The 23,357-nt window shown below is 41.8% G+C and overlaps 1 protein-coding gene across 10 annotated transcripts in view; it reads right to left on the bottom strand.

The window, feature by feature from the left end:
* TOX3 (TOX high mobility group box family member 3) overlaps positions 1-23,357 on the bottom strand; it is a 166,954-nt gene that overhangs the window by 100,193 nt on the left and 43,404 nt on the right. For 3 of the 10 annotated variants that reach the window (XM_017966970.4, XM_017966968.4, XM_017966971.4), the window contains exon 1: positions 6,219-6,705. The exons of 5 other annotated variants lie outside the window; for them this stretch is intronic. In XM_017966970.4, coding sequence (XP_017822459.2) covers positions 6,219-6,305 — 87 coding nt within the window. In that variant the 5' untranslated portion in view covers positions 6,306-6,705. Of the gene's footprint in view, positions 1-6,218; positions 6,706-7,329; positions 7,394-23,357 lie in introns of those variants that run through there. 2 more of the 10 variants (XM_054248869.2, XM_054248868.2) reach the window with 1 other exon arrangement.

The raw sequence follows: 23,357 nt of genomic DNA on the forward strand, positions 1-23,357 counted from the left end.
ATATATTTTTTAGACAAATATATATTCTTGAACGCACTCAGTTGCAGGCACTGTTGGCTGTCTTTCCAACAGCCTTCTTCCTTGCTAACAGGGCATAATATTAATTAATTATGCTCATGTGGCAATGCCCAGCCTCAAGGGATGATATTGGATTGGTCTAAACTGATCACAGTAATCTTCCTCTTTGCCAGTGAGTGGCCTAGGGTTGGTATGCAACCCATTCTGACCAATAAGATGATAGAGAGGGTCTATTGGAAAAGCTTTTCCTTCTTGCTAAGAGATGTAAAGGAAGAGAAAGTACTCTTTTTCTACCACTCTCACCACCCACCACCACCTTGCTTCTCATTTTATGTGTTTTCATGTGAGGATGTGATGCTCAGAGCTATAGCAGTCAACTTGTGGCCACGGTAAGACTGCTAAACCTCCAAGCATAGCAGAATAAAAAGAAAACCAAAGAAGGGCTCTTAAAAACATGATTGAACCATCCAAAACAGTGTGGCACTACCAACCTAAAGACTTCTTTGAAGTTAAACAAGTGTCTTTTATGGTTTATGTTACCGTTTGTTGAGTTTTCTGTTATCTGCAGCCCAAAACACTCTAATTGATCAACTTAGAAAGAAAAAACTCTTGACCTTACCATGGAAGGCCCTCTGCGTCATGTCCTACTCAAAGTGGAGTCTACAGGCCCACAGCCTTGGCATTGCCTGGGATCCCATAAATCGGAATCTCTAAGGATAAAGTCCAAAAGTTGTGTTATAACAAGCTCCCAGGTGGTTCTTGTGCATGGTAAAGCTTGAGAGACACTGCTCTACAAAATGATCACAAATTACTTTTTACCCTCTCAGCTGCTACCCTACATAGCATGAGGTGTGCCTGATCTGAAATTTGTCTAGTAACAGTAACCTTACTGGGTTTGAGCATCATTTGTTTCTCCTTTAATTTCTTCTCCTCTTAATCAAAGTCTTTAAACTTAAAGCCTCCCAGGACGTGAGAGGATTAAAAAGGTCTGAATATGAGACAGGCTGTGAAGCAGACCACGATGGACTGTGAGGTACAGCACATCTGAAGGACACCTAGCAGATGTTGCCGTACAAGGGTTTCAGTTCAGTGTTGCCAAATTTCCAAAGAAAAGCTGGAATCCAGATTTACATGCAAAGCTTTTTAGATATAGATAACCAAGTTTTTTTAATACTCTGCAAATTAAACAAATCTTCAAGTGGATTCACATCTAGCTGAGTTTGTGACATGAAGTAGAGATTCCTTGAAATATCAACACATACTTTGAAAACTGTGACCACATACATCTACTGACTTCATTTAAAATGACTAAAATTCATTTTCTTCGGCTAACTATATGCTAGTCTCTACTGAGCACAGGGTCTTCATAAAAAGCCCAGAAAAGTTTGTGGTCCTCTAGTTAGGAACAGCAGGACTGTTTTATCCATTAATCACTAGACCACACACTTAGAACTGCAAACTTCTTATGGGCCCACAACAATGTTTAAAATGTGAGAAAAAAAATAAACTAGCCAAACAACACCGGAAAACTACAAAATTACAACTAATAGATGTGAAGCTAAATGTTTACAAAATGTAAAGGTAAGTCAACTGATCCATATCAATTCGGATATGGTATATCATATTAGATTAAATGCAGGATGTGGATACATTTTAATGTTTGATGGGGCGTGGCGGGGAGCTCAGATCAATAGTGCTTAGAGCTGCCAAGGTTCTAAAAAGGCCCTGAGTACCAATCTGAAGCCCACCATTCTGTGGTAAGTCTAGTCTTCTTCACAGGTGTCACAAATTTCTTCACCCAGTTCTACTCCATTCTATTCAACCGTCTACATAGTTGGACGTGGGACTAGAGTTGCACATAAACCATAAATGACTTATTAAAAAATTATGTTTGGATCCTCATCTACATATGAATTTACAACAAGAAGTGTCAGAATCAGCACACAAGCATGTTTTGAGGGTCCCACATAATGATTTTTAATTTTTTGTTAATTGATTCCACATTTAAAATTCATGTTAATTCGCATAAAAATCCAGATTATCATTCTCTTGAGAAAAGAATTGTGAAATGTAGAGACATTGGGCCCAAATGTTGGCATGGCAACAATCTACTAATGTGGACCAAGGCTACCCCTTTAAATGGGGTATGTACTCCATTTGGCCACAAACCCTATCTGCATGTAGGCTAACTTGCTGTTTCTAGAGACAATTGAGTTCATGATCCCTCATCTAAGTTTCCTAGAAAAATGTTACTTCTTTTTTACAATGAGGCTTCAATATCTTACGAGAAGACCTGTCATGATAGGATATAGGAATCTCTCAATCTAAGAAGAGCTTCAATCAAATTACCCTCTCAATATGTTCTCAATTTGAACCATGATCCCCAAGAAGGTGGACAAATGAGAGAATATCCTTCAGTTTCTTTTGCCCTTCAAGCTAGCCAAGGCAGAAGCCCAATGAGGTGGAGTCAAAGCAATAATATAAGAATGTCTTAATTAAGCAGAGTAATCAATAAATAATATACATAATAATTAGAAAGCAAAGTCTGGGACTGATAGACTAAAAACAACATAGCACCAATCTATGTAAAAGTGAGGAGTCAGTAGCCATAATTCAAAAGAAAAAGCCCTAAAAATATGCGGAAAAAGCTAGTAACTAGAGTTTAGTCCAAATTCATTAATAACCTACTTTATGATTTCACCTCACATCCACATTAAATACAGTATCTTATTTTGGGATGGCAGAATTCTGATAGTTATTGAGTATCCCTTATCTGAAATGCTTAGGACTAGAAGTTTCAGATTTAGGGCTTCTTGAAATTTTGGAATATTTGCATTATACTTACCAGTTCAGCATCCCTAATCCAAAAATCTGAAATACAAAATGTTCCAATGAGCATTTTCTTTGTCACATCAGTGCTCATAAACGTTTTGAATTTTGGAGTATGTTGGATTTCAGATTTTCAGATTAGGGATACTGAAATTATATTTGTGAATTGATATTCTGTGTACTACTGTCTTACTGGTAAAAAGGCAAATTGAACCCAGGAAAGAAAAATTACAAATACATAGTCAAAGAGTCACCAATTCACTCGAGAAACATAATGAGTTTTTGTTTTTCTTAATATGCAGGGTTTAATTTGTTAGCCACACCAGAAAAATAAATGTTCAGTCAACTTTCTACTTGAAATTAAAATGGAAATTAGCCCTTAGGAAACAGTCATGACTTTAAGTTTATACATCAGTGGCTGGTTCATGAATTATTAACTGATTTTAATGATCCTGGCTATATTTTATTTGAAGTTATTCTCCTACTTGCAACGACTTTTGAACCCAGAAAACTCTTTCATCCATTCTCCATAGACACAGTACACTTTCATGAGCACTGACATTTGTAAAGGATCCATATACTCACAGAATGTAAAGATAATACACATGCATATAATTTACACAAAGGACTCTGGTCATTTGTTAAAGACAGAAGTGAATGAAACCCTATTATTCACGGTTTGTAAATAAATTTAAAGATAAGCTCTAACTTTCACTTGTTAAGCCCAGAGCCAAGAGTTCTGTGTTTCTTCTGAAGTTTCCCAGATGGTCATTAAAACAAGAGAGGGCAGAAACATACTTTCTTTGAAATCCATCATTTCCCATCCAGAAAGATAATACATGTCATCAAAAGTTAAATCTTTAGAGATTACTTAATAATTTAGGTATTTTCAAATAAAATAAATGCATGTCGTTATGTGCTAGTTTTTGCATTTTCAGTATAAACCTATACTGAACACCACCACTTCAGACACACAAATTAGCTGTGAAACAAAACGCTATAAACCTTTAATTAGCACTTGCTGCTTTATACCCATAAAGTTCATACTTCCTCTTCTACTATATTCTCTGTATTAAGAAAAAAGTTATGGGAAATAAAATTTTTTCCACCTCTGAAATTAAGAGTAGCAAAATACAGTATTGCGGCTCAGTTTAAAGACAGTTATATTTTTACCTGCAAGAAAGTAAATGCAAACATCCCTTAGAATAAGTATAATTTGATTCCTCCCAATATTAAGCGCTGTGTCTAACTTTCATAACTTGGGTACACAGAGCACTGATGACGATCAGGTTGCTAAATTACCAAGAAAGCAAGTTATTTCAGGCAAATAGCTGCATTAAGAAAACACGACAGTAAACCAACTTGCGTCCACACTCCTGAAGCTGAACAAGCAGCTCAATAAATAATGTCTGTTTCAGGCTTTATATACCCTCCCTGAAATAAATGTTCTGAGCTTAAATAGACTCAAAATAGCCTTTCTCAGAAAATAAAAAGAGACACACACAAAACATCCCCAATTTCCTCTGGTCCCTTGAAGTACCCTTGGGATTCCAGTGAACAGAGATTTGCCACGCATTGCAGTGACTGCATTTGTACAATAGGTTTCTATTTTGGTGTCATTCGAGTGTTGCCGATCTTAAATCAGAGAAAGAAGGAGTTACATTAGGCAAGGTAATAGCTTCCAAAAATAAGGGCCTGCCCAGTTTATACAAGACTTGCATCCACATGCTAAGTTGTAAGGAGATAAATAATACCCCACTGGAACAATTAGGTGGATTCTCAGAAACACTACATACTTAATTAGGCTGCCTAAGTCCCTGACCGAGCATACATGGGGGACTTTTTAAAGCATTTAATAACCTGAGTAAATCCAAAATCAGAGGCCACAAACTAATCCTTAACTCTGGCTCCAGCGATCGGTCTTTTCTGACTTCTCTTTAAATGCTTAGCATGGTCCTTGGAATTCGGAGAACAGGAACGCTCCAACCACCAAAGGGTTAAATCACACGGGATAAAGTCCCCTGGATCTATACTTGTTGGGAGGCCCCTCTGTGCCAGACGCGGAGCTGGTCGATGATGACACGGGAGGGCGAGCAAGAGAGACCCTAATGGTCTTTTACAAACTTCAGCACTGGAGTTGGGAACGGAGTATAAACAAATAGAAAGGAACACAAGCCTCCATCAGCCACGGGGCACAGCAAACTGTTCCTCACTCTAGATGCAATTCCTCTTCTTCCTGTTATTTATTCATTAGTTTTGTTTAGCACCTTTCTTTCAGCAGGCTCCTTATTTCCTCCTGTTATCCAAGCAATCATAAACAAACTACGATTTGAAAGAAAAAGGGAGGGAGAAGGGAGGAGCAGGGGGAAGAGGAAAGAAACCACAGTCAAAAGGCACAGGCCTTCTAGAGTCAGGCTGTTTCTCTGAATCTCACCCTCAGGGTGATGTGTTCGGCAAATTCGGCGCTGGGGGTTTCAGGAAGGACAGAGGACGCCAAGGGGTCGGGGGGGAGTTCCGCGCAAGCTGCGACTCCCGCCCGCCTCTATGCTCCAAGCGGCGCCCGCTGCCTTTCTGAGCTCCACCTCGCCACCTAGAACGCTGGGTCCCAGAAGTTGATGCAGGGGAAGGTGGAGAAGGTGGGGTGACCCCAGGGTGTGGTGTGGAAGTCTCTAATCCCGATCTCCCCGAAATGCAAAACTTACCCCCCCAAAAAAATAATGAGAGGAGAGAGGCTACTTGCGCTAAGCAGGGAGGGCCAGGGACCCAGGTTCTGAGGTCCCAAGCGCCCTAGCGAAAGGGCATCAAAGGCCACCTGCGGGGTCCCACCACTTCCCCCCACTTCCCTGTCCAATGCATACTCAAAAGTTTGTTCCTTTCTGTCCTTAAGCGGCACAGAGGCCCGCTCGCCAGTGGGTGGGGGAGGTAAGAAGGACTGGGGGTGGGGGAGGGCAAGATCGTCGCACCAGGAAGATCAGGGACCCCTGCGTTGCCCCCCATTCACTCCAGGGGGGCTGCGATCGTGTTTACTAATAACAGCAACAAAGAATCACACGCGAGCCACTCGTTCAGTCCTCGGGCTGCTCTTCGCTTCTTTGGGGCAGTAAAGGAGAGTCTGGCTGGGAGGTGGTAGGGGGCAGAGGGGCCGAGGGGAGCGCCGGCTAGGGGACAAAAAGCAGGGTGGGATGGGGCTGAAAGAGAACCGGAGAGAGTTGGACAGAGACGAAAGCGCAAAGGTAAAGGAGTAGACAGGGGAGGAAACAGGCGAAAGAAAAGTGCAGCAGGCGGTGAGCCCGAGAGCGGGGCTCGCCTGGGATAGGGAGGTGGCCTCCGCCCTGCCGCCCCCCCAGCCCGGCCCGGCCCGGCCCGGTCACCTTGCTGTAGCCGTAGTACCCCAGGCACTGCGCGAAGTCCAGGCTGGCAGGGTCCCCGGCCACCGCGGGGTAGAACCTCACATCCATGCCGGAGCCGGGCCCGGGGCCGGGGGCCGAGGCTGGGGTTCGCCGGGGCCGGGACCCGCCTCCTCGCCGCCGCTAGATCCACCGTCGGGGGCGCCTAGGGGCGGCGCGCGGGACTCGCGGCCGGAGCTGCGCCTCGACCGGAGCCCGGGAGCCCGGGAGCCGCGGCCGCCGCACACAAAGGCGCGGCCACGCGAGCCGCGGGAGAGCGGGAGGCGGCCCGGGGGACGCGCCCCGCCGGGGCACCGAGGCAGCGCTGCGCGCGGGCCGGGCGCCGGGGGCGCAAGGCGCGGCGCGGGGGCCCGGGGCTGCGCAGAGAGTTCAGGTGCGCTGGGCGAGGCTGGGACGGCGGCGAAGGCGGCGGCAGCTGGCCCCGCTCCTCCTCCTCCTCCCCGGGCGGACTGAGGAGACAAGCCGCGGAGACAAGGGGCCCGGCCCCTCCCCTCCTTCTCCCCCTCCTGCCTCCGCCGCCGGTCCCCTCCCCGCGCCGCCGCCGCTCCGCCCCTCCCACCGCGGGCAGCTGGCGCGCCGCCCGCCCCGCCGGTGCGCTCCTCGGCCGGGACCGCCTCCGGGCGCGCCCACCCCGCCCCGCCGGCCCCATCACCCGCGCGGCAGCCGCCCCCTCTCCGGGGCCCCTCTTCTCCCCACCTCGCCCCCCTTCCCGCTCCGGTCCTCTTTGTCCCCGCTGCCTCGGAGCGCTCCTCTCTCCCCTTCTTTCCTCGGCCGAAGCAGACGCCGGCCCTGCGTCCCGCGTGTCCCACCCTCCTGCGCGACCACCGCTTCCCCGGGCCCCGGCATCCCCACGCCGTGTGCTCCCTTCCTGTCGTTTTCCTCCCCACGCCCCCCTTCCTTCCTCGTGGGTGCCTGTCCCCGGGCCCCTCTTCTCAACCCCGCCTTGCCCCTCGAATGTCCCCTGCGTAGACACACGTAACCCAGACGCCAACCTGCACGAGTGTCTCCCGGTAGCCGGGAGCTGGGACCCCAAGTTCACCTGTGGGATTTCCCAGAAGGGGTATTGGGGCCTGACCTTTCACAGGTAGGCGGACTTGAAGCTTTCCAGGTGAAGCCTCCTGTCGGCTCTCTTCGTATTCTCTTTGCTCTTGTTTGTATTCGAAAGGCATTTGAGTAACCGGATCTAGGCGGATCATTCACTGCTCTTGGAGAGAAAATGTCCCTATTTTCCTAAAAGGTTCCGGCTGATTAACTTCCCCACTCTGCACTCATCCACCCCTCTTTCTTCCTTTCTCTTTCTTAAGCTCCATCTTTTTATTTGTTTTTTCTCATCGGCTTTATTACTTTGAGTTAATTTGAGTTTGGCCTTCAGCCTTGGGGAAGGGAAGGGGCTTTGTACTAGAGGGGAACGTTGTGGAGAGGCCGTGAGATCTGCGCCCTCCCCAGTTTAGTTATCTGCGAGCTACTCTAACCAGAATGGAGACATTTTGAAATATTCCCTATGACACTCGCGAAGAGTTTCGTCCCCCGGTCACACCTTGCTGGCCCAGGCCTGAGCTTTTTCAGACAAGCATGACATGCGTTTTCATTTCTTCTGTTCTCCAAAATTGATCGGGCTTGTGATACCTGTGTGTGTACTTTCACTCAATATTATCTCTCTGGAACGTAGCAGAAAAAAATAAACTTCAGTTAGGTGAAAGTTTGTGTATTTGCTTTTCTCTTATCAAAAAGTTGGGTCTGAAGACTCAATGGGAGAGTAGTGTGCATTCAGGAAAGAAACAACTGCTCACATTGTCCCTGCGTTGACTCGGATCCCCACACACAAACCCGTCCCCCCCCCCCCCCCAGAAAAGCTTTGGTCTCCTCTCCCTAGTCTCCATTTAACGTTGACGACCCAGCGGCGCTCCCTAATGGCCCAGCAGGTTGCACAAATTGACAGTGAGCTGAGATACTATCAGGACAACACCCCATTGAGTAAGTTCTTGAAACGCAGAAGTGGAGGCCCTTTCTCTGGGCCACTGGGCCCTGTGGCCTTTCCACCAATCCGAGCTGGAGGTTGCAGTGGCCACCTGTTGTCTCGCAAGAGAACATCTTTTAAGTTTCCTATTAGTATTTAACAATGGTGTATAGTGCAGGATCTGGCCACAGTAGAGGAGCAGTGTGATGATGTGGGGTACCAAAAAAGAACTATTTAAAAAAAAAAAAAATGTTTACAGATAGCTCTGACAAGGAGCCAAAAGTCTGGAAAGCTAAGTTTTTCTTTGCACACTCACAATCCTCACCTTCTGCTCATTCTGTTTTGCATCTGGAGCAATCTGAGCTTGATTAAAGGATAAAGAAAAGTATAATCAAAGTTACAGAGACTAAACCTGAAGTTGTAATCAGACCTTGAGGATCACGAATATAAATATGCTTTGCAGTGGAAACCCACTATTGCAAAAACGGGTTGCAAGTGGGCTGAGGTACTGCATTCAGCGTTGGGCGGTGGAGCCTAGAAAGTAAAGCTAGAACTTTACCCCCAAGACTCTCTGGAGTTAAGAATGTTCAGTGACAATCCCTAACTCCTGGCCATTGCTTTGGAAAAGTCTTTTTCTTAAACTTCCCTTCCCTGTTAGGAAGCAAATGCCTTTGAGAGGGGAACAACACTCATCAGTCTGCATTTTATTATTTGGATTTAGGATGGAAGGTAAGCACAAGATCTGAGTCTAGATTATGATTTGGGGGGAAGGGAAGAAACTGGGTGATGAGCTGAAGATGTGTATGTTGAGGCATTTAGAATGAGAAAATCACTAGAACAGAAAAGGGGTTCTGGGGAAGTCTGCTGATTTAACCATTTTGCCCAATCTCATGCATTCGGCAGCTTTTTTTTTTTTTTTTTTTTTTTTTTTTTTGAGTACCTGCCATGTACCAGACATGATTTTAGGTACTTGTGAATGAGAAAGAGAATTCCCAACATGACACATAAGGAAGTCCTCAAAAAGGACTATGAATTGGACTCTTAGAACACAAAACACGCATGTATACATGCCCTGAACCGTCCCAGTCACCTGAAGATACTGTCATGGTACCGCCACTAGCTGCTGTTGAGAGAAGAAACATGAAAAACAAACTCACATATAGTGTAAAGGATGCCAACCTGTACGCCCTCATGGTATTTGTATAAGAAGGCTCAAGGGATGAGGCAGTGCTGGATCCCAAGAACCTTAGACCAGGCTTGGTGCATAGTTCGTTTGCAGGAAATAAATATCTATTAAAGAAAGAAAGTTGAGAAAGAACATGGGAAAGAAGAAAGGAAAAAAGTTAAAATGTTTTAATAGTGTGATTTATTTGTAGGGAACCTTGAGGCAGGATTTGAGAAGAGTGTATCCAGGGCCTGTAACGTGAATTAGAACAGTCTACCTTGGGTGGGGTGGGGCCTTTTGCACCCTGCTGTTGTAGACACTTTGTATACATTAAAACTAGGATCCTATGTAGTTTCCTTTAGAACTGATCTGATTACACTCTCCCCTTTGTTTTTGTGCTGTCATCTAATTTTAAGGGTTCCGCTGGTTTTGAAGCCTATCAATTAAAAACTTTACAATGATGCTTTTAAAAATTTAATGCAATTGTAACTGTCATGGTATTTGTTATCTTAAGGGTGTCACTATTTTCAGTCTGTCAGCAGTCTTGTTTCTGAAAGCCATAGACAAAGGTTTCCTTTATACTGGATTAGCCTTGAATTTGAAGAAACTTCTCCAACAACATATCTTTAATATGCTTTGAATTATGCTGAACAATGCTAACAGTTATTGATTTAGAAGGGCAGCAGAAGAATCAATTATGCAGCCAAAATACACCTTCTGGGCATAAGAAAATTCCTTTAGGGTTTTGAGATGATTTGGATAACAACTGTCCATCTTATTAGCTTGATGTTTCTAAATAAATAGTTGATGTCATCCCAGAATCTCTTAAAAATGGGGAGAAAATGCACAAACTTTACATTGTGGGAAAACTACCTCACATCTTGACGGAACCTGAAAACTTCGTCTACTTTATCTGGTTTCAAATTATGCAAGAAAGCACCCATGAGGACTTCATTAAACCTGCCAGAGTTTTATAACCAGAAACCTCACTGAAACCCCCACTTTTACCAATCTATGAAAGTAATTTAACCCCTCTGTGTTCTGCTTGCTCAAGAAGAGATGTGAATACTATTAAACAGTATATACAGTTTAACTCTCTTGAGTTCTGGCGATGAAAAATCCTCTCCAAATACTATGATCCTTGCAATAAGTAATGTAGCCAAATTAACGTAGCTCCGAGTGGAAATTAACAAGGCCAGGACTACCCACGTTTCTTCTCATCTATTCCCATAGGAACAACTAACGTATTATATTGCTAAAATGTCTTATATTTAGTTTTATATCTGAACTGACTGTTGTGTCATAAAGCATAGTATTCCTATCCAGCCTGTATTCTTAGTATATGTATCCTCCTGAAATGTAGGAGAGTTTCATGTCTGCAAATCAACACTTTGCATGCATAGTCTAAACCACATGCAGATAAAAGCAAGTCAGAACCTACGAAGACTCTCACAGTAGTTAACCTACACGTGGTATACAGGAAGAATTCTGACCTGCGGGACCTGATGACACATTGCCAGTGTAACACCTAAAACAAATCACTATAGAGAGATCCACACAGGAATTACAGTGTGAAAAAAAAAAAAATCCCAAGCATAGCCATTGTTAGTTTCAGTTTTTGGTGAATCTAAACTCTTCTGGTCTGGAAATGTGAGCTATTTTAATATTTTTACTTCGGTCAAAAAATACAGAAGTCTGGGAAAATGGGAAAAAAATCAGCAAACTTTTCTTTCATGATAATAAATATATATTCACTTGTGTACATGAGGTTCTCATATTACTAAAAACAATTTTAGTCCTATTGGTCTCTATATTACCAGGCACAAGAAGAGCTCTAGAAAACTAATCATCTTGCCAGTTGACTATTACTTTTACTGAGAATAGATATACCCATAGGTTCTGACAATATATAGTAATTATGGAACAGTAACCTCCAACACCCTGGTAGCAAAAAACTACTAAGCTGAGAATTCATTACCACAAATATGAAATGTAGCACGTATTCGCTTGTGACCTAAGTAACTCTTCAATAAAGCTATTTTAGAAACCAAAACACTCAACACGATCAGGAGGTGTGCAATATTCAGTGTATTTACACTCTGCCTTAAAAAAAAAATTTGTATTCACAGAAATCCTAAACTGTCGTCCTGCCTGTTTTCTGCAATATATTCTATTTCTTTTAAAGTGAAAGAATGACCTCTGTTGCAAGAACAATTTTCAGAGACAGCGTGTTTGTCAAATGGTTTCTCTGCTTTCATAAAAACAATTTATTTTCACTGAACTTTTCAAGATAAGCATCAAAGCCAGGAAGAATGTACAATGACGTTTATAATTACACTCCAGAGACAAACACTGGGTAGTTTTTATTTTGCGTAAGTGAAAAAGATTTTTCCCCCCTAAAGAGACAAAAGTAGTAATGGGGGAGGGGGTTTATACAGGAGTGAAAATCAGACAGTCTTCAGCAGGAGGGGCCCCTGGTGTTGTCCACAAAGATCACCGGCTGAACAATATAAGCTGAAGACCCAGTACTTTTTTAGCAAATGGGTGGGGGTCAGTCCATAATTTTATTCCTCACTAAGGGACAGCTAAAGAGGCATGAAGGAGAGAAAATCATTAGGCAGATATTAACCAAACTCTTCTATGACAGGTCTATATACCATTGCACATAAATATCTCTCATAGTTGGAACCTTGCATGACAATCTTTTCTTCAATAAGCATTCATGCTTCTAGGCTTAATTTATATGACATGTTATTTTTTAATAACCATAAAACAATAACATTATAAAAATAACCAAGGAAAGAACTGAGTCTAATAAAGATTCTGTTTCTTAAGAAATGGGAAACAATTCCATCTGATCACAGAACAGCCAAGGACTCACAGCAAAATCTCTCCTAATTTACATAGATCTGTGCATGCCAAACAGATGAGTGTTTGCTTTTCGAGTAATAGTGCAGGTGCGTATCCTGCATTGACTAAATCTCTAACTCATCAAACTGTTTCGCCAGAGTAGGACATGCCCTCTTGTTCTGGAACAGTTTCAAGTTTTCTCCCCAGCATTCCAGCCACCTGTTTATGGAGTTCATCCTCGGGAGAAGATGCATGCAATTAGAAACAAGAAAATGAAAATAAATGACCTTGCTTGTTATTTATAACAAAGAAACTCAGCAAAATTAATGCTGTGAAGCTTGACCTCTTGACCCGGGAAAAAGAGCCACCTCATGGCTTTGTGGCCAATGGACAATAGTCTGGCAGCTCCCATTGTCCAGCCACCGTGACTTCTGGATGGTCATTAAAGCCATATATCCAAAATATTAAATGTTTTACAAGTTAGATTAGAGGATTTGCACTTTTTAAAATGCGTGTTTTAAAAAATGAGGTTAGTTAGCACAGGAGATTTTCTTTTTAAGGAGAGCAGGTAAAATCATTTAGCTTCATCTACTCTCTCTAACCTGTGTCAACAACATGTTGAAGGAAAGGAAAAAATTTAAAAATTTTGAACTAGTGCTTTGGGAATTGAAGAACGGTTAAATATATAATGGAAATCAAATAGAAAGGTGGTTTTTGAAATGGTTCAGGAAAAACATTTCCTCCATGTTGAGGCCACAGGGAGGAAAGGGAGAATTACACTCCGCTACATAAATGCAGTGTGGATGACGCCCCCTAGAGTTGTGCAGTGAAGTAGCATTGCTGTTTTCCCTTCCGCCTGTTATCCCAGCACACGTATCCCGGAAGCCCAGGGCAGGCAGAAAATGAAGATGGCAATGAAGTTTTGAAGATTATTCAGAACTGGTACTTGGTTGGAACATCTTGAGGTAGGATGGTTACTGAAAATGACACTCTCGTAACTTGTGTGGCTGATTCTAAAGCTGGCCTCCCCTACTGCCTGTTGCCTCTTTCACCATGTGGTTTCCTGCCTCATTCACCCAAACAAATTCCATGAGTGTCCTGGATTAGTCTCCACCTTAGAGTAAAATCCATGTTTGATTTTGATTCTTTTTCCGTCCAAGTAGCTTGTTTATTGGCCAATATGCCCGGTGCTACTGCATTTTAATTGTTTTATTTGTCCCCAGGAGGAAGTAACTTTATTTAAGTACTCCCTAGTGTTCCTCAAAATATCTTCTTCACTGTGAAATAAAGTCAGTTTCATAAGTCATGGAGATTGTCATGTAAACACCACCCTGAGCATTCTAGATCATACCTCCTCACCTTCCCTTTTCTTTCTGATCTTCTGAGAGTAGCTTATTATATGCCCCTCCCTACCCCTTACTGGGGATACTGCAGCCATAAATCTGGAGAGCTCATTAGAATTAGGAACTCTGGTTGGTTTCTCACATACCTACAACAACAAGAACAAAATTTTAGCCACTGTAGAGCCAATGTCCTGGTTACTGTTTGTGTAACTGAACTGGCCAATTCTCAGGCCCAGAGAAAGGGATTTAAGGAAGTTTTTGCATCTCACCAGTCTAAAACTTGTTCTGCAGTACAAAACCACATTTCAACTATTGTTCAACTGAAAGACTAAGCCCTCTCAATCTGGAACCATCACCAACTGAATTCCCCCTGTGTGTTTAAGCACCAAGTTAGAGAGCTGTGTTCAGTGCCAGCAAGAGAGTAGAGTGTGATTACCCCATTTTACCCAGAGCTGAAACCCGTGTCATTTATTTTTCAACAAATGTTTACTGTGCCTTTCTAACTATATGGTACTATGTTTCCAGAAATGAAAAAAGCATGATCCTTGTTTACACTAAACATGACAAGACATGAGGAAAGTCGTGTAATGATGAAATATTGTAATCAGTGTCATAGGAAAAGCATTCTCAGTCTAGAAGTGTAGTCAATAGACATTTATTTACAGACATTGTTTCAGGTAATATGTTAGGGTGTTACTTAGAAAAAAAGAAGGATCATTTACGATCAGGATAATCAGAGGAACCTTCTTGGAGAAGGCATTTGAAAGTAGATGGCATCTTGGGGAGGCAAGAGGGATGAAAAAATATCCTGGTGGACCAACGTTTTCTCTTATTAAAGAGAAAAGATTCTATGTGTGGTGAGAATTTTGGGTTGCATCACCCATCTGTTGGGTAGATTAAGCTTCAGTAACAAATAACCATTACTGTCTTAGTGGGTTACCAGCACAGGACTATTTCTCAGCCCTGTTCCTATCCATCACCCATCAGCTGCTGCTCACTTGTACATCTTCATCTTAGGACCAAAGGTGAAAAAGAAGCTTCTATCTGGGGCATATGGATCTTGAAAGAGAGGCGAAAGAGAGGCAAAAGAGAGTGCAAACCCGCTACGGCTATCAAAGCTTCTGCTCACAACATTCCCACTCACTTTTCACTGGGTAAAGCAAATCAGATGGCCAAGTCCCATGTCAATGGCTCAGAAAGCATGATCCTTCTGGAGGGACTGGCCTGGAAAAGAGAAAGGAGGAGCCCCCTATTTTGCAATAATGAAATCAGTGTCATGAAAAGCGTATTTTAGAGACCTAACAAAAGTTTCAAGCAGCAAGCAAAATTGTGGAGCAGGAGGAGAGTGAGTGTTGAGGGTAAGAGTTTGGTGAGCTAAGATGCTGGGAAGTCACATGGGGAGGAGACAGACTTGGAAATGAAACATCATAGAGTTCTGAAGTCCAAGCAGCTGAGTTAGATTTGATGCAAGAGAATATATGATGGCATGAAAAAAAATGCAGCTGTGAGTTCTAATCTAAAATTTGTTTTGACCCACATAGAGCAGGCTCATTTAATATTTAATTAGTTTCTTCTGTGTGTCAGTGGTGGTGGCATGTAGACATTTGCAAGATATATATTTAAAACTTTGATCCTCCTGACACCTCTCTGGGGTAGAGAAGTATTATTCTCTTTCTTAAGCTGAAGGAGGCTCACTGAGGTTCTGTGACTGGCTTAAGGACACAAAAGCAGCAAAGTGAGGTCTCTCCACTACATCACTACAGGGCAAAGAAATTAACATGTCACCTTTCTTTAGTACGGACTTGTTATTCTTTATCTTCTCCTTAGATACACAGTCTGAAAGCAAGGTTAATATGATGCTTTTTCTCCTCAAGCAGAAGTTGTCATTAAAATGATGTTTATATAACTACTCCTTGCATAGTACAACTTTGTAAGTGAATAAAGAAGAGACAGACCTTTACCTAAGGCATTTATTATAAAATTCTGTGGCAGAGACAGTTAATTCTCACTAAATACATAATGCTCCCCAGTATGTATTTCCCAATTTTTCCTGATGTTAGGTGGGGAATGATGTGCCAGTTCTGGTCAATGGACTGTGAGCAGAAGTAACATGTGCCACTTCCAGGCTGAGGCAATTAAGAATTGGTATGCTTCCTCTATATCTTTCTTGACTTACTATGGTGGCCTTGGAAGACACAGGCACCAGATGGAAGACAATTCATGCCTCAGAATTCACACAAGCAGAAACATGTCTTGATGGCATTGCATTACAAGATAGCCAGTGTCTATTTGTTACAGCAGCGTGGCCCAGCCTATCCTGATTAATACAGACCCTTCTGACCTTAATTGATATGGGGAAAGTGACAATACCTGTCTTGCACATCCTCTTAACCCTACTGCTGAATACAGGACATCCCACGTAGTATAGGCTCAATAAATTTTGGCTGGAGGAAAATGAATGAATCTCAAATAAAGTCTGGCCTCTGTCTGCTATTTGGTTAAGCCTTATTAACTGCTTTTAGAAACCAGTGTTTGATCAATCTTTCTGATATATCATTTCATCAGATCGTTCCTCAGATTAAGACTTTATTATGCATTTAATCAATTTCAAATTCCTTCCTCTGACATTCAAGGTCCTCATAATCTCACCTAGATTCCTATGATTTTACTAATTTATTGCTGTAATCAAATCTAATCCATCACTACTGACATGTGCCTCCTGGTCATTTTATTCACTATGCTAGGACAAACATTGTGTGTTCTCAAACAAATCATTTCAAGTCTCTGAGCCTCAGTTTCTCATTCTGTAAAATCGTTCTCTATAGCAAAAGACATAATGCATACAAAAAGTTTAAGTTATGCAGGGTTATGAAAATCCAAATTTATTTTGTACTTGTTGTTGGTATATATTAAATAAGTTGACAGATCAGAGGAGTGTCATTAAAGAAAGTGCTGCTATTTCAGTAACACATTTGTCAAAATCTCCCATGACAATTTTGCACAGAATTTCTGTCTAGCGAGCATTGGTAAAGCAAACCAGAGGCACTGTTGGTTACCTACTCCAAATTCATTCCCTCTCCTTTTTCCTTAACCCAACCTCTGTTTTATTTAGGTTCTCCCTTCTCCTTGGGACCATATTTATCCAGGGAGGATCCTTCATCATGGCCCTATTTTCACTGCCAATCGTTACTGTAGTCATGGTCTCTGATGCATTTCTGGTTGATAAGATGTGGAAAAGAGTACAAGAGGGCTTCTAAAAAGAAACACTCAAAAAATATATAAAAAGAAACACTCAAAAAATATATAATAGTTTTTAAAAAGAAACACTCAAAAAATATATAATAGTTTCTTCTTCTGGACAGTGTCATGTCTTCAAATGTTGTAGCTAGCTCATCAGCATGAGAAGATCTCTAGCTTGAGGTCAGAGCTGACACGCTGAGGTGAGAATGGAGGGTCAGAAACACGGAAAGAACATAGATCCTTGACAATGTCATGAGTCACTGATTAACCCTGGAGCTCCTTCTATCCTGATTTCTAGTTTGTAAAATAAGTCAATCTTATCTTTTGATCCAGTTGAGTCCTAGTTTTCTGTTACATGCAATGGAAAGCAGTGAAACCCTCTTAGACTTGCTATATGAGTCCATTAGGGCAGTCATAACAAACTACTATAGGCTGTGTGGCTTTCATAACAGAAATTCATATTCTCATGGAATATCTGGAAGTCCCAGATAAAGGTGCAGCAGGTTTGGATTCTCCTGAGGCCTCTCTCCTTCGCTTGTGGATGGCCACATTCTCACTGTGTCCTCACGTGGCCTTCCCTCTGTGAGTGCATTTCTCTGGTGTCTCTTCCTCTCTCTTATAAGGTCAGAGGACAGATTGGATTAGAGCCCAACCTAAGGGCCTCATTTTAACCTAACTACCTCTTTACAGGCTCAATCTCCAAATACAATCACATTCTGAGGTACTGGAACTTAGAACTTCCACATATGAATTTTTTTAAATCTTTTATATGGAGTCTTGCTCTGTTGCCCAGGCTGAAGTGCAGCAGCATGATCTTGGTTCGCCACAGCCTCCACCACCCAGGTTCAAGAGATTCTCCTGCCTCGGCCTCCCACGTAGCTGGAATTATAGGCACGTGCCAACATGCCCAGCTGATTTTTGTATTTTTGGTAGAGACTGGGTTTCTACTGAAAAACCCAGGGTGGTCTCGAACTCCTGACCTCAAGTGATCCACCCACCTAGGACTTCCAAAGTGCTGGGATTACAGGCATAAGCCACTACAGCTGGCTGACAAATAAATTGTGTAGGGAACACAGTTAAGCCTATAACATTTGCTCACGCCAAAAAAAAAATGAGTTTATTTTTAAATTTCGGAAAAAAATCTTCACAGAATCCAAGTACAGTTATCAAAGTCAGACCTCCAGAGAACTGGGAAGCCACTAGGCAGCTACTCTCTTTGTCTTTTTCCTTCTTCGTGGTTTCAAATTTATATTTCAGCATGCATGCTTTGGTTTTCTCTTTCTCCTCACCCTTCTGCTTATATGAAGCTCATCATGAGTGCCCCATGATGGTAGCTTCAGCTCCTAAGTTACATGACCCTTGTGTGTGTAAATTCTTGAGAGAGAGAATCTGGCCCAGTTTTCATCAAGTGTTTACCTTTGGTCCAATAGGCTGTGGCCAGGGGCATGGGTCAGGTGGTATGCAAGGGCTGCCTCTTGTGATCTATAGCTAAGTTAGTTCACCAAGAGGACTTGAATGAGAACAAATTCTTTAGCAGCTCTAGTGGAAGAGGAAAATGTGGATAAAATTATAATGTAGTCAAGTGGATTTGAAGCAGATGGAACAATCATATACAAAGGTGTTGATTCACTACTGGCAGGCTGGAAGATGTCTTTAGTAAAGTCCAACTTTATCTTGCCCTCAGTTCTGATTTTTTAAAAAAATATTTCCAGTATTTTAATAAGCAGGTTAGGACATAGAAAATATATCCATCCACTGAATTGTTAGTTGACAAAATGATGAAAACATTAATTAAGATGGTTAGAAATGAGATTCAGACTCAAAATCATCTTAAAGGGCTAGAAATCTGGGTAGAATCAGTAAGATAAAAATTAGCTCATGTAAATATTAATTTCCAAAGTTGGATTTCAGTGTTCACTTACAAAGTGATGGAATAGAGTTTTCAAAATGAACTCTTAAATAAATTACAGCACTCTGGATATGTGTCTCTCTTTCCAAGTAGGAAGTCCTTTTTAATTAGTTGCATGCTAAAGTTAGTTTGGCTAAGTAAATGTTTTCCTAGAGTTGGAAGACTTCTATAATTTCAGTTTCCCTTTTACTTGCAGATCAAGTAGTTTAAATGACCCAGTAAATACTTTGGAGTCACTACAGTTAACTCACCAACCTTGAAAAACCCTGAACCAAGAGGCCTGTTGATACTGTAAGGGAAGGCTGCCATAATTAACAGCATAAGTCTAACCATGGTACCATACCTTTCCCTCTACTGCTGGATTCTCTGTAAGCTTGGCTTTCCCAGATTAGGAAACAGAGATAAGGACAAGCTCACTTTCCAGCTATTTTGTTATGCCTTTTTTATTCCTTTCATCTTTTGGAAATGACCTTACAAACTTCCTCATGTTATGAAATATATCTTTACTGAAAACTAGAGTCCGAACATTGCAAAAAACAGGTAGCATAGAAAGTAAAATGAAACACTGCATAACAGGTAAGCAATGTAAATGATTAGGTAACTCATCCTTCAGATTACATCCCTGAGCATTTTCTCACAAATTATCAATATTTTTATTTTAATGAATATAGGATCACACCCTACATATTCTTTTGTAATTCACTTTTCCCATGTAATGATATGGACGGTAGGCTGTAATGACAGACTTGTTTGTCACAGATCAATCCATTAGCCAAGGGCAACCAGAAAAGCTAGACAAAATATTCGATTGATTTGGTTTGAAGGCATTAGAGAGCTACCACCTCAGCAAGGACTTGAGGGGCTAAGATTCTTGAGAAAAGGGAAGTACAAAGAGGTGTGCTCGATGTTCAGTCTGCTTTTCCTAGCAGAGAAGCTGAGCTAGGCTTCTGGCAGTCTTATCATACTATATGGAAAAATTGGAATTCAGAGCCCTGTAAGGAAAAGAGTCCATGATAAGTATCCCAAGATTTTAGTTGACATCCACCAAGGGCTATACTCTAGAACATGGGGGTGAACCAGAAATAGACCAACCCTCACAAATAACAAAGTCCAGCTTTGATTAAACATTATCCCTGATTGGATTAGGTGATGTGCCTTTATGCTGTTCACTAAAAATAAAAATGAATCTTCTTTGAAAGAAAATAAAATTACCAAGAGGCTCAAATTATCTTAGTTTTATATACACATCTGGCATCTAATTTCAAACTACCAGTCATTTAAGGAGACAAGACCACATGACTGAAGAAACAGATGAGGAGCAGACCCTAAGAGTGTTTGGATATTGGAGTTACTAGTCATAGACTTTAAAATAGCCATGATCACATAGTCATTCTCCACTCACGTTACTCAAGAGATACTTAGTACATGGGCTTAGCACATGAGCTGTGTATATAATAGTCCCTCAAAAAATATTTAATGATATGAACTGATAATCCAAAATAATGGTACTAATATATTTGCAATTTTAACCCTAAGTAATATATATACAATTGGGGTTTCTGAACATCTTACTAAGTCTTATTGTCTGTGGGCTCCATTAAATCATCTCAGTTTTCTTGAGATAATTTAATAGAGCCCACAGACACTAAGTTACATGGAGAAAGTCACTCACTTCTTTGTTTTTTTTTAAGAGAAGGGTCTCATTCTGTTCTCCAGGCTGTAGTGCAGTACTGTAATCATAGCTCACTGCAGCCTTAAACTCCTGGACTCAAGTGATCCTCCCACCTCAGCCTCTTGAGTAGCTGGGACTGTAGGCATGCACCATCATATCCAACTAATTTCTAAGAAAAATCTTATAGAGACAGGGTCTCACTGTGTTTCCCAGACTAGTCTTAAACTCCTGGCCTCAAGCAATCCACCTACCAGGGCCTCTCAAAGTGCTGAAATTACAGGTGTGACATACTATACCGGGCCCCTTTTCTATTTCCTCTGATTATATCATAGAGGAAGTTTCAGCTTGGTGCTAATGTCTTTTATACCATCCTAATGCTGTTTGATAATTTTTTTTATTACATCATACAGAAAGTCTCAGCTTGGTGCTAACAAGTCTTTTATACCATCCTAATACTATCTGATAATTTTTTTTTAACAGAGAAAGATCTTAACCTTGGCAGTCAATGTCTTGGTATCTCTACTCTGGTGTTCTTAAGGAAAATGATATGGGCTCCTCTGGACATCTGGTGAAGTCTATGAACCCTGTATCAAAATAATGCTTGCAAATACTTACAATAAAATACCCAGTACTACAAAATAAAGAATATGTTGAAATAGAGTTCCATCCACCATCCTCTTGCCACTTCAGTTTGTGATTATTGTATTTATTTTCATGGTACTTTCTATTTATGGAAAGTGCAATTGGTTTCCATTTATAATCATGACATGCAATTTGCATTTTAAATACATTTATTTAAATTAAAGAGGGAAGATGAATTAAGGAAATAAGTAAGTAAAAGTAGGAAATATGACAAAGCTAAAAGTGGTGTGCTGTGATTGAGTGAAGAATGCAGATTTAACCCAGAGGTGACTTTAATAATGGGAATTTCAGGCACCCTTTCAGGTTGGGGAGTGCACTAAACCAGGCTTGGCACAACCCTTGCTTGCCCATTGATTGAGCAGTCTCACCAAGTACCAGACATTCTTTCAGGTGTGGGGATAGAGCATGGAACAAGGCAATTTATTCTCAAGGTGTTTACATAGTAGGAAAAGGATACAGACAACAGGCAGGCCAAAACATTCAATTAAAAGGTAACTTCAGATACTGGTTTTTGCCCTGAAGCGTAAACAGGTGACTAGAAGGCTGACTAGAGAGGGAGTGACTTGGGGTAGGAGTGGGAGAGTAGTACTGGGGATCATGCTTGGTTCCGGGCTGTGTTAGAAAAAGACCAGGCTCCCCCTGCAGCAGTGCCCAGAAAAATGCAGAGACAAGCCAGGATTTCTGGATCATTACCATGAGGAAAGGAATAAATGTGTGTTCTCTTTCAGTTGCTCCTCTTGACACCTGGGTAAATGGCTGTTTACACAGGCAGATCACCCAGCCGCTCCCTCAAAGGTAAACAGCTGCTTCCTGCCTCCCCTGCTAGCACAGAATGGGGCCCTGAAACAGCTTGTACCCAGGGGAAAGAAGAGGTATTCTCCATTCAGGTTTGCATTCATTCATTCAGGCAAGATTTCTTGAGTGCCTCCTGAAATGCAGGCACTGAGGTAAGTACTGGGAACACAGCAAGGAACAAGAAAGAGGTCCCTCCTTCCTGCCCTCTCTCTCCTCTCCACTTGGAATCCAGGGTTACCCAAGCTAGAGGTGACTCAGAGGTTCCAGGCCACTCCTCTCATGGTAAAGATGGAAATATCAGAGTCTGGAGAGGCAAAGTAACTTGTCCAAGATCCAGAGCTGGCTCCCTGTAGATTTCAAGCAAGTCAAGTCTCAAAACAGTGTCAACTGCTTTCTTTGCCTACTACCTGACTTGCTCAATCTTGGTTAATATTTGGATTGACACTTTTTAGTGTATTCTCCATTACCAATCTATTATGGCTTAGGGAAGGAAAAACCAGAGGTCCATTCTACAAGCACACTGAAACGTGATCCAATTCTAAGTCCCTATATTACAACATAGACTGCTGTGACTGACCACATTTGCCTTATTTACCTTCTTCTCCAGGAACATGCCCCAATTTCAGTTTTCTATGTTGAAAAATAACTATAAAGCCTATAATTAGGACAAACATACATTACATTTAAGCATACCTTCCATTATTATTGCATTGTATTTTTAATTGTGTCAATCACTGTGAAATTAACAAATGTTCATGAGCACCCACTGTGGGAGCTCACAGTGTGAGAGCTCAGCCTTGTGGAGGTCCTGGGATTTAATGATAAACCAAAAACAAATATATGCTCAATCTGGTCTCTGCCCTCATATCTACTCTGAGAGGTAGGATTTGTCAAGTAATTGCACGTATTTGATTGTTTATATGTATAAAACTAAATGCTTTGAGCTGTTTAATGAAAAAAAGTCAAAAAGAGGTTTGCTTTGAGGAATGAGATCAAGGAATAAAAACTAGTCAGTTAGAAAACTCAGTTACACATATAAGCATAAATTTACCACCATAATAGATACTGGTGTTAGTTCAGGTCCACCAAGATGCACACTAAGACAGGAATAAACAGGTAGGGCATTTATTGGGGAAAATGCCTAAATTGGAGGTGGAGTGCAATAGCTCCCACATGTAATCCTGGCACTTTGAGAGGCCAAGATAGGTAGATTGCTTGAGCCCAGGAGTTCAAGAACAGCCTGAGAAACATGACAAAACCCTGTCTCTACAAAAAAAAATTACAGAAATTAACCAGGTGTGGTGGTGCATGCCTGTCTTCCCACCTACTAGGAGGCTGAGGTGAGAGGATCGCTTGAGGCAGGGAGTTCGAGGCTACAGTGAGTCATGATCACTCCACTGCACTTCAGCCTGGGTGACAGACTGAGGCCCTGTCTCAAAACAAAATAAATAAAAGGAAAAAATAATAGAAAATGACAGGGGGGAGGCTAGAGAAGGCAAGGAAAGCCATCAAACCAGGAAGCAGTTCTGT

This window comes from Callithrix jacchus, chromosome 20, assembly GCF_049354715.1.
Source record: "Callithrix jacchus isolate 240 chromosome 20, calJac240_pri, whole genome shotgun sequence".
Lineage (NCBI taxonomy): Eukaryota > Metazoa > Chordata > Mammalia > Primates > Cebidae > Callithrix > Callithrix jacchus.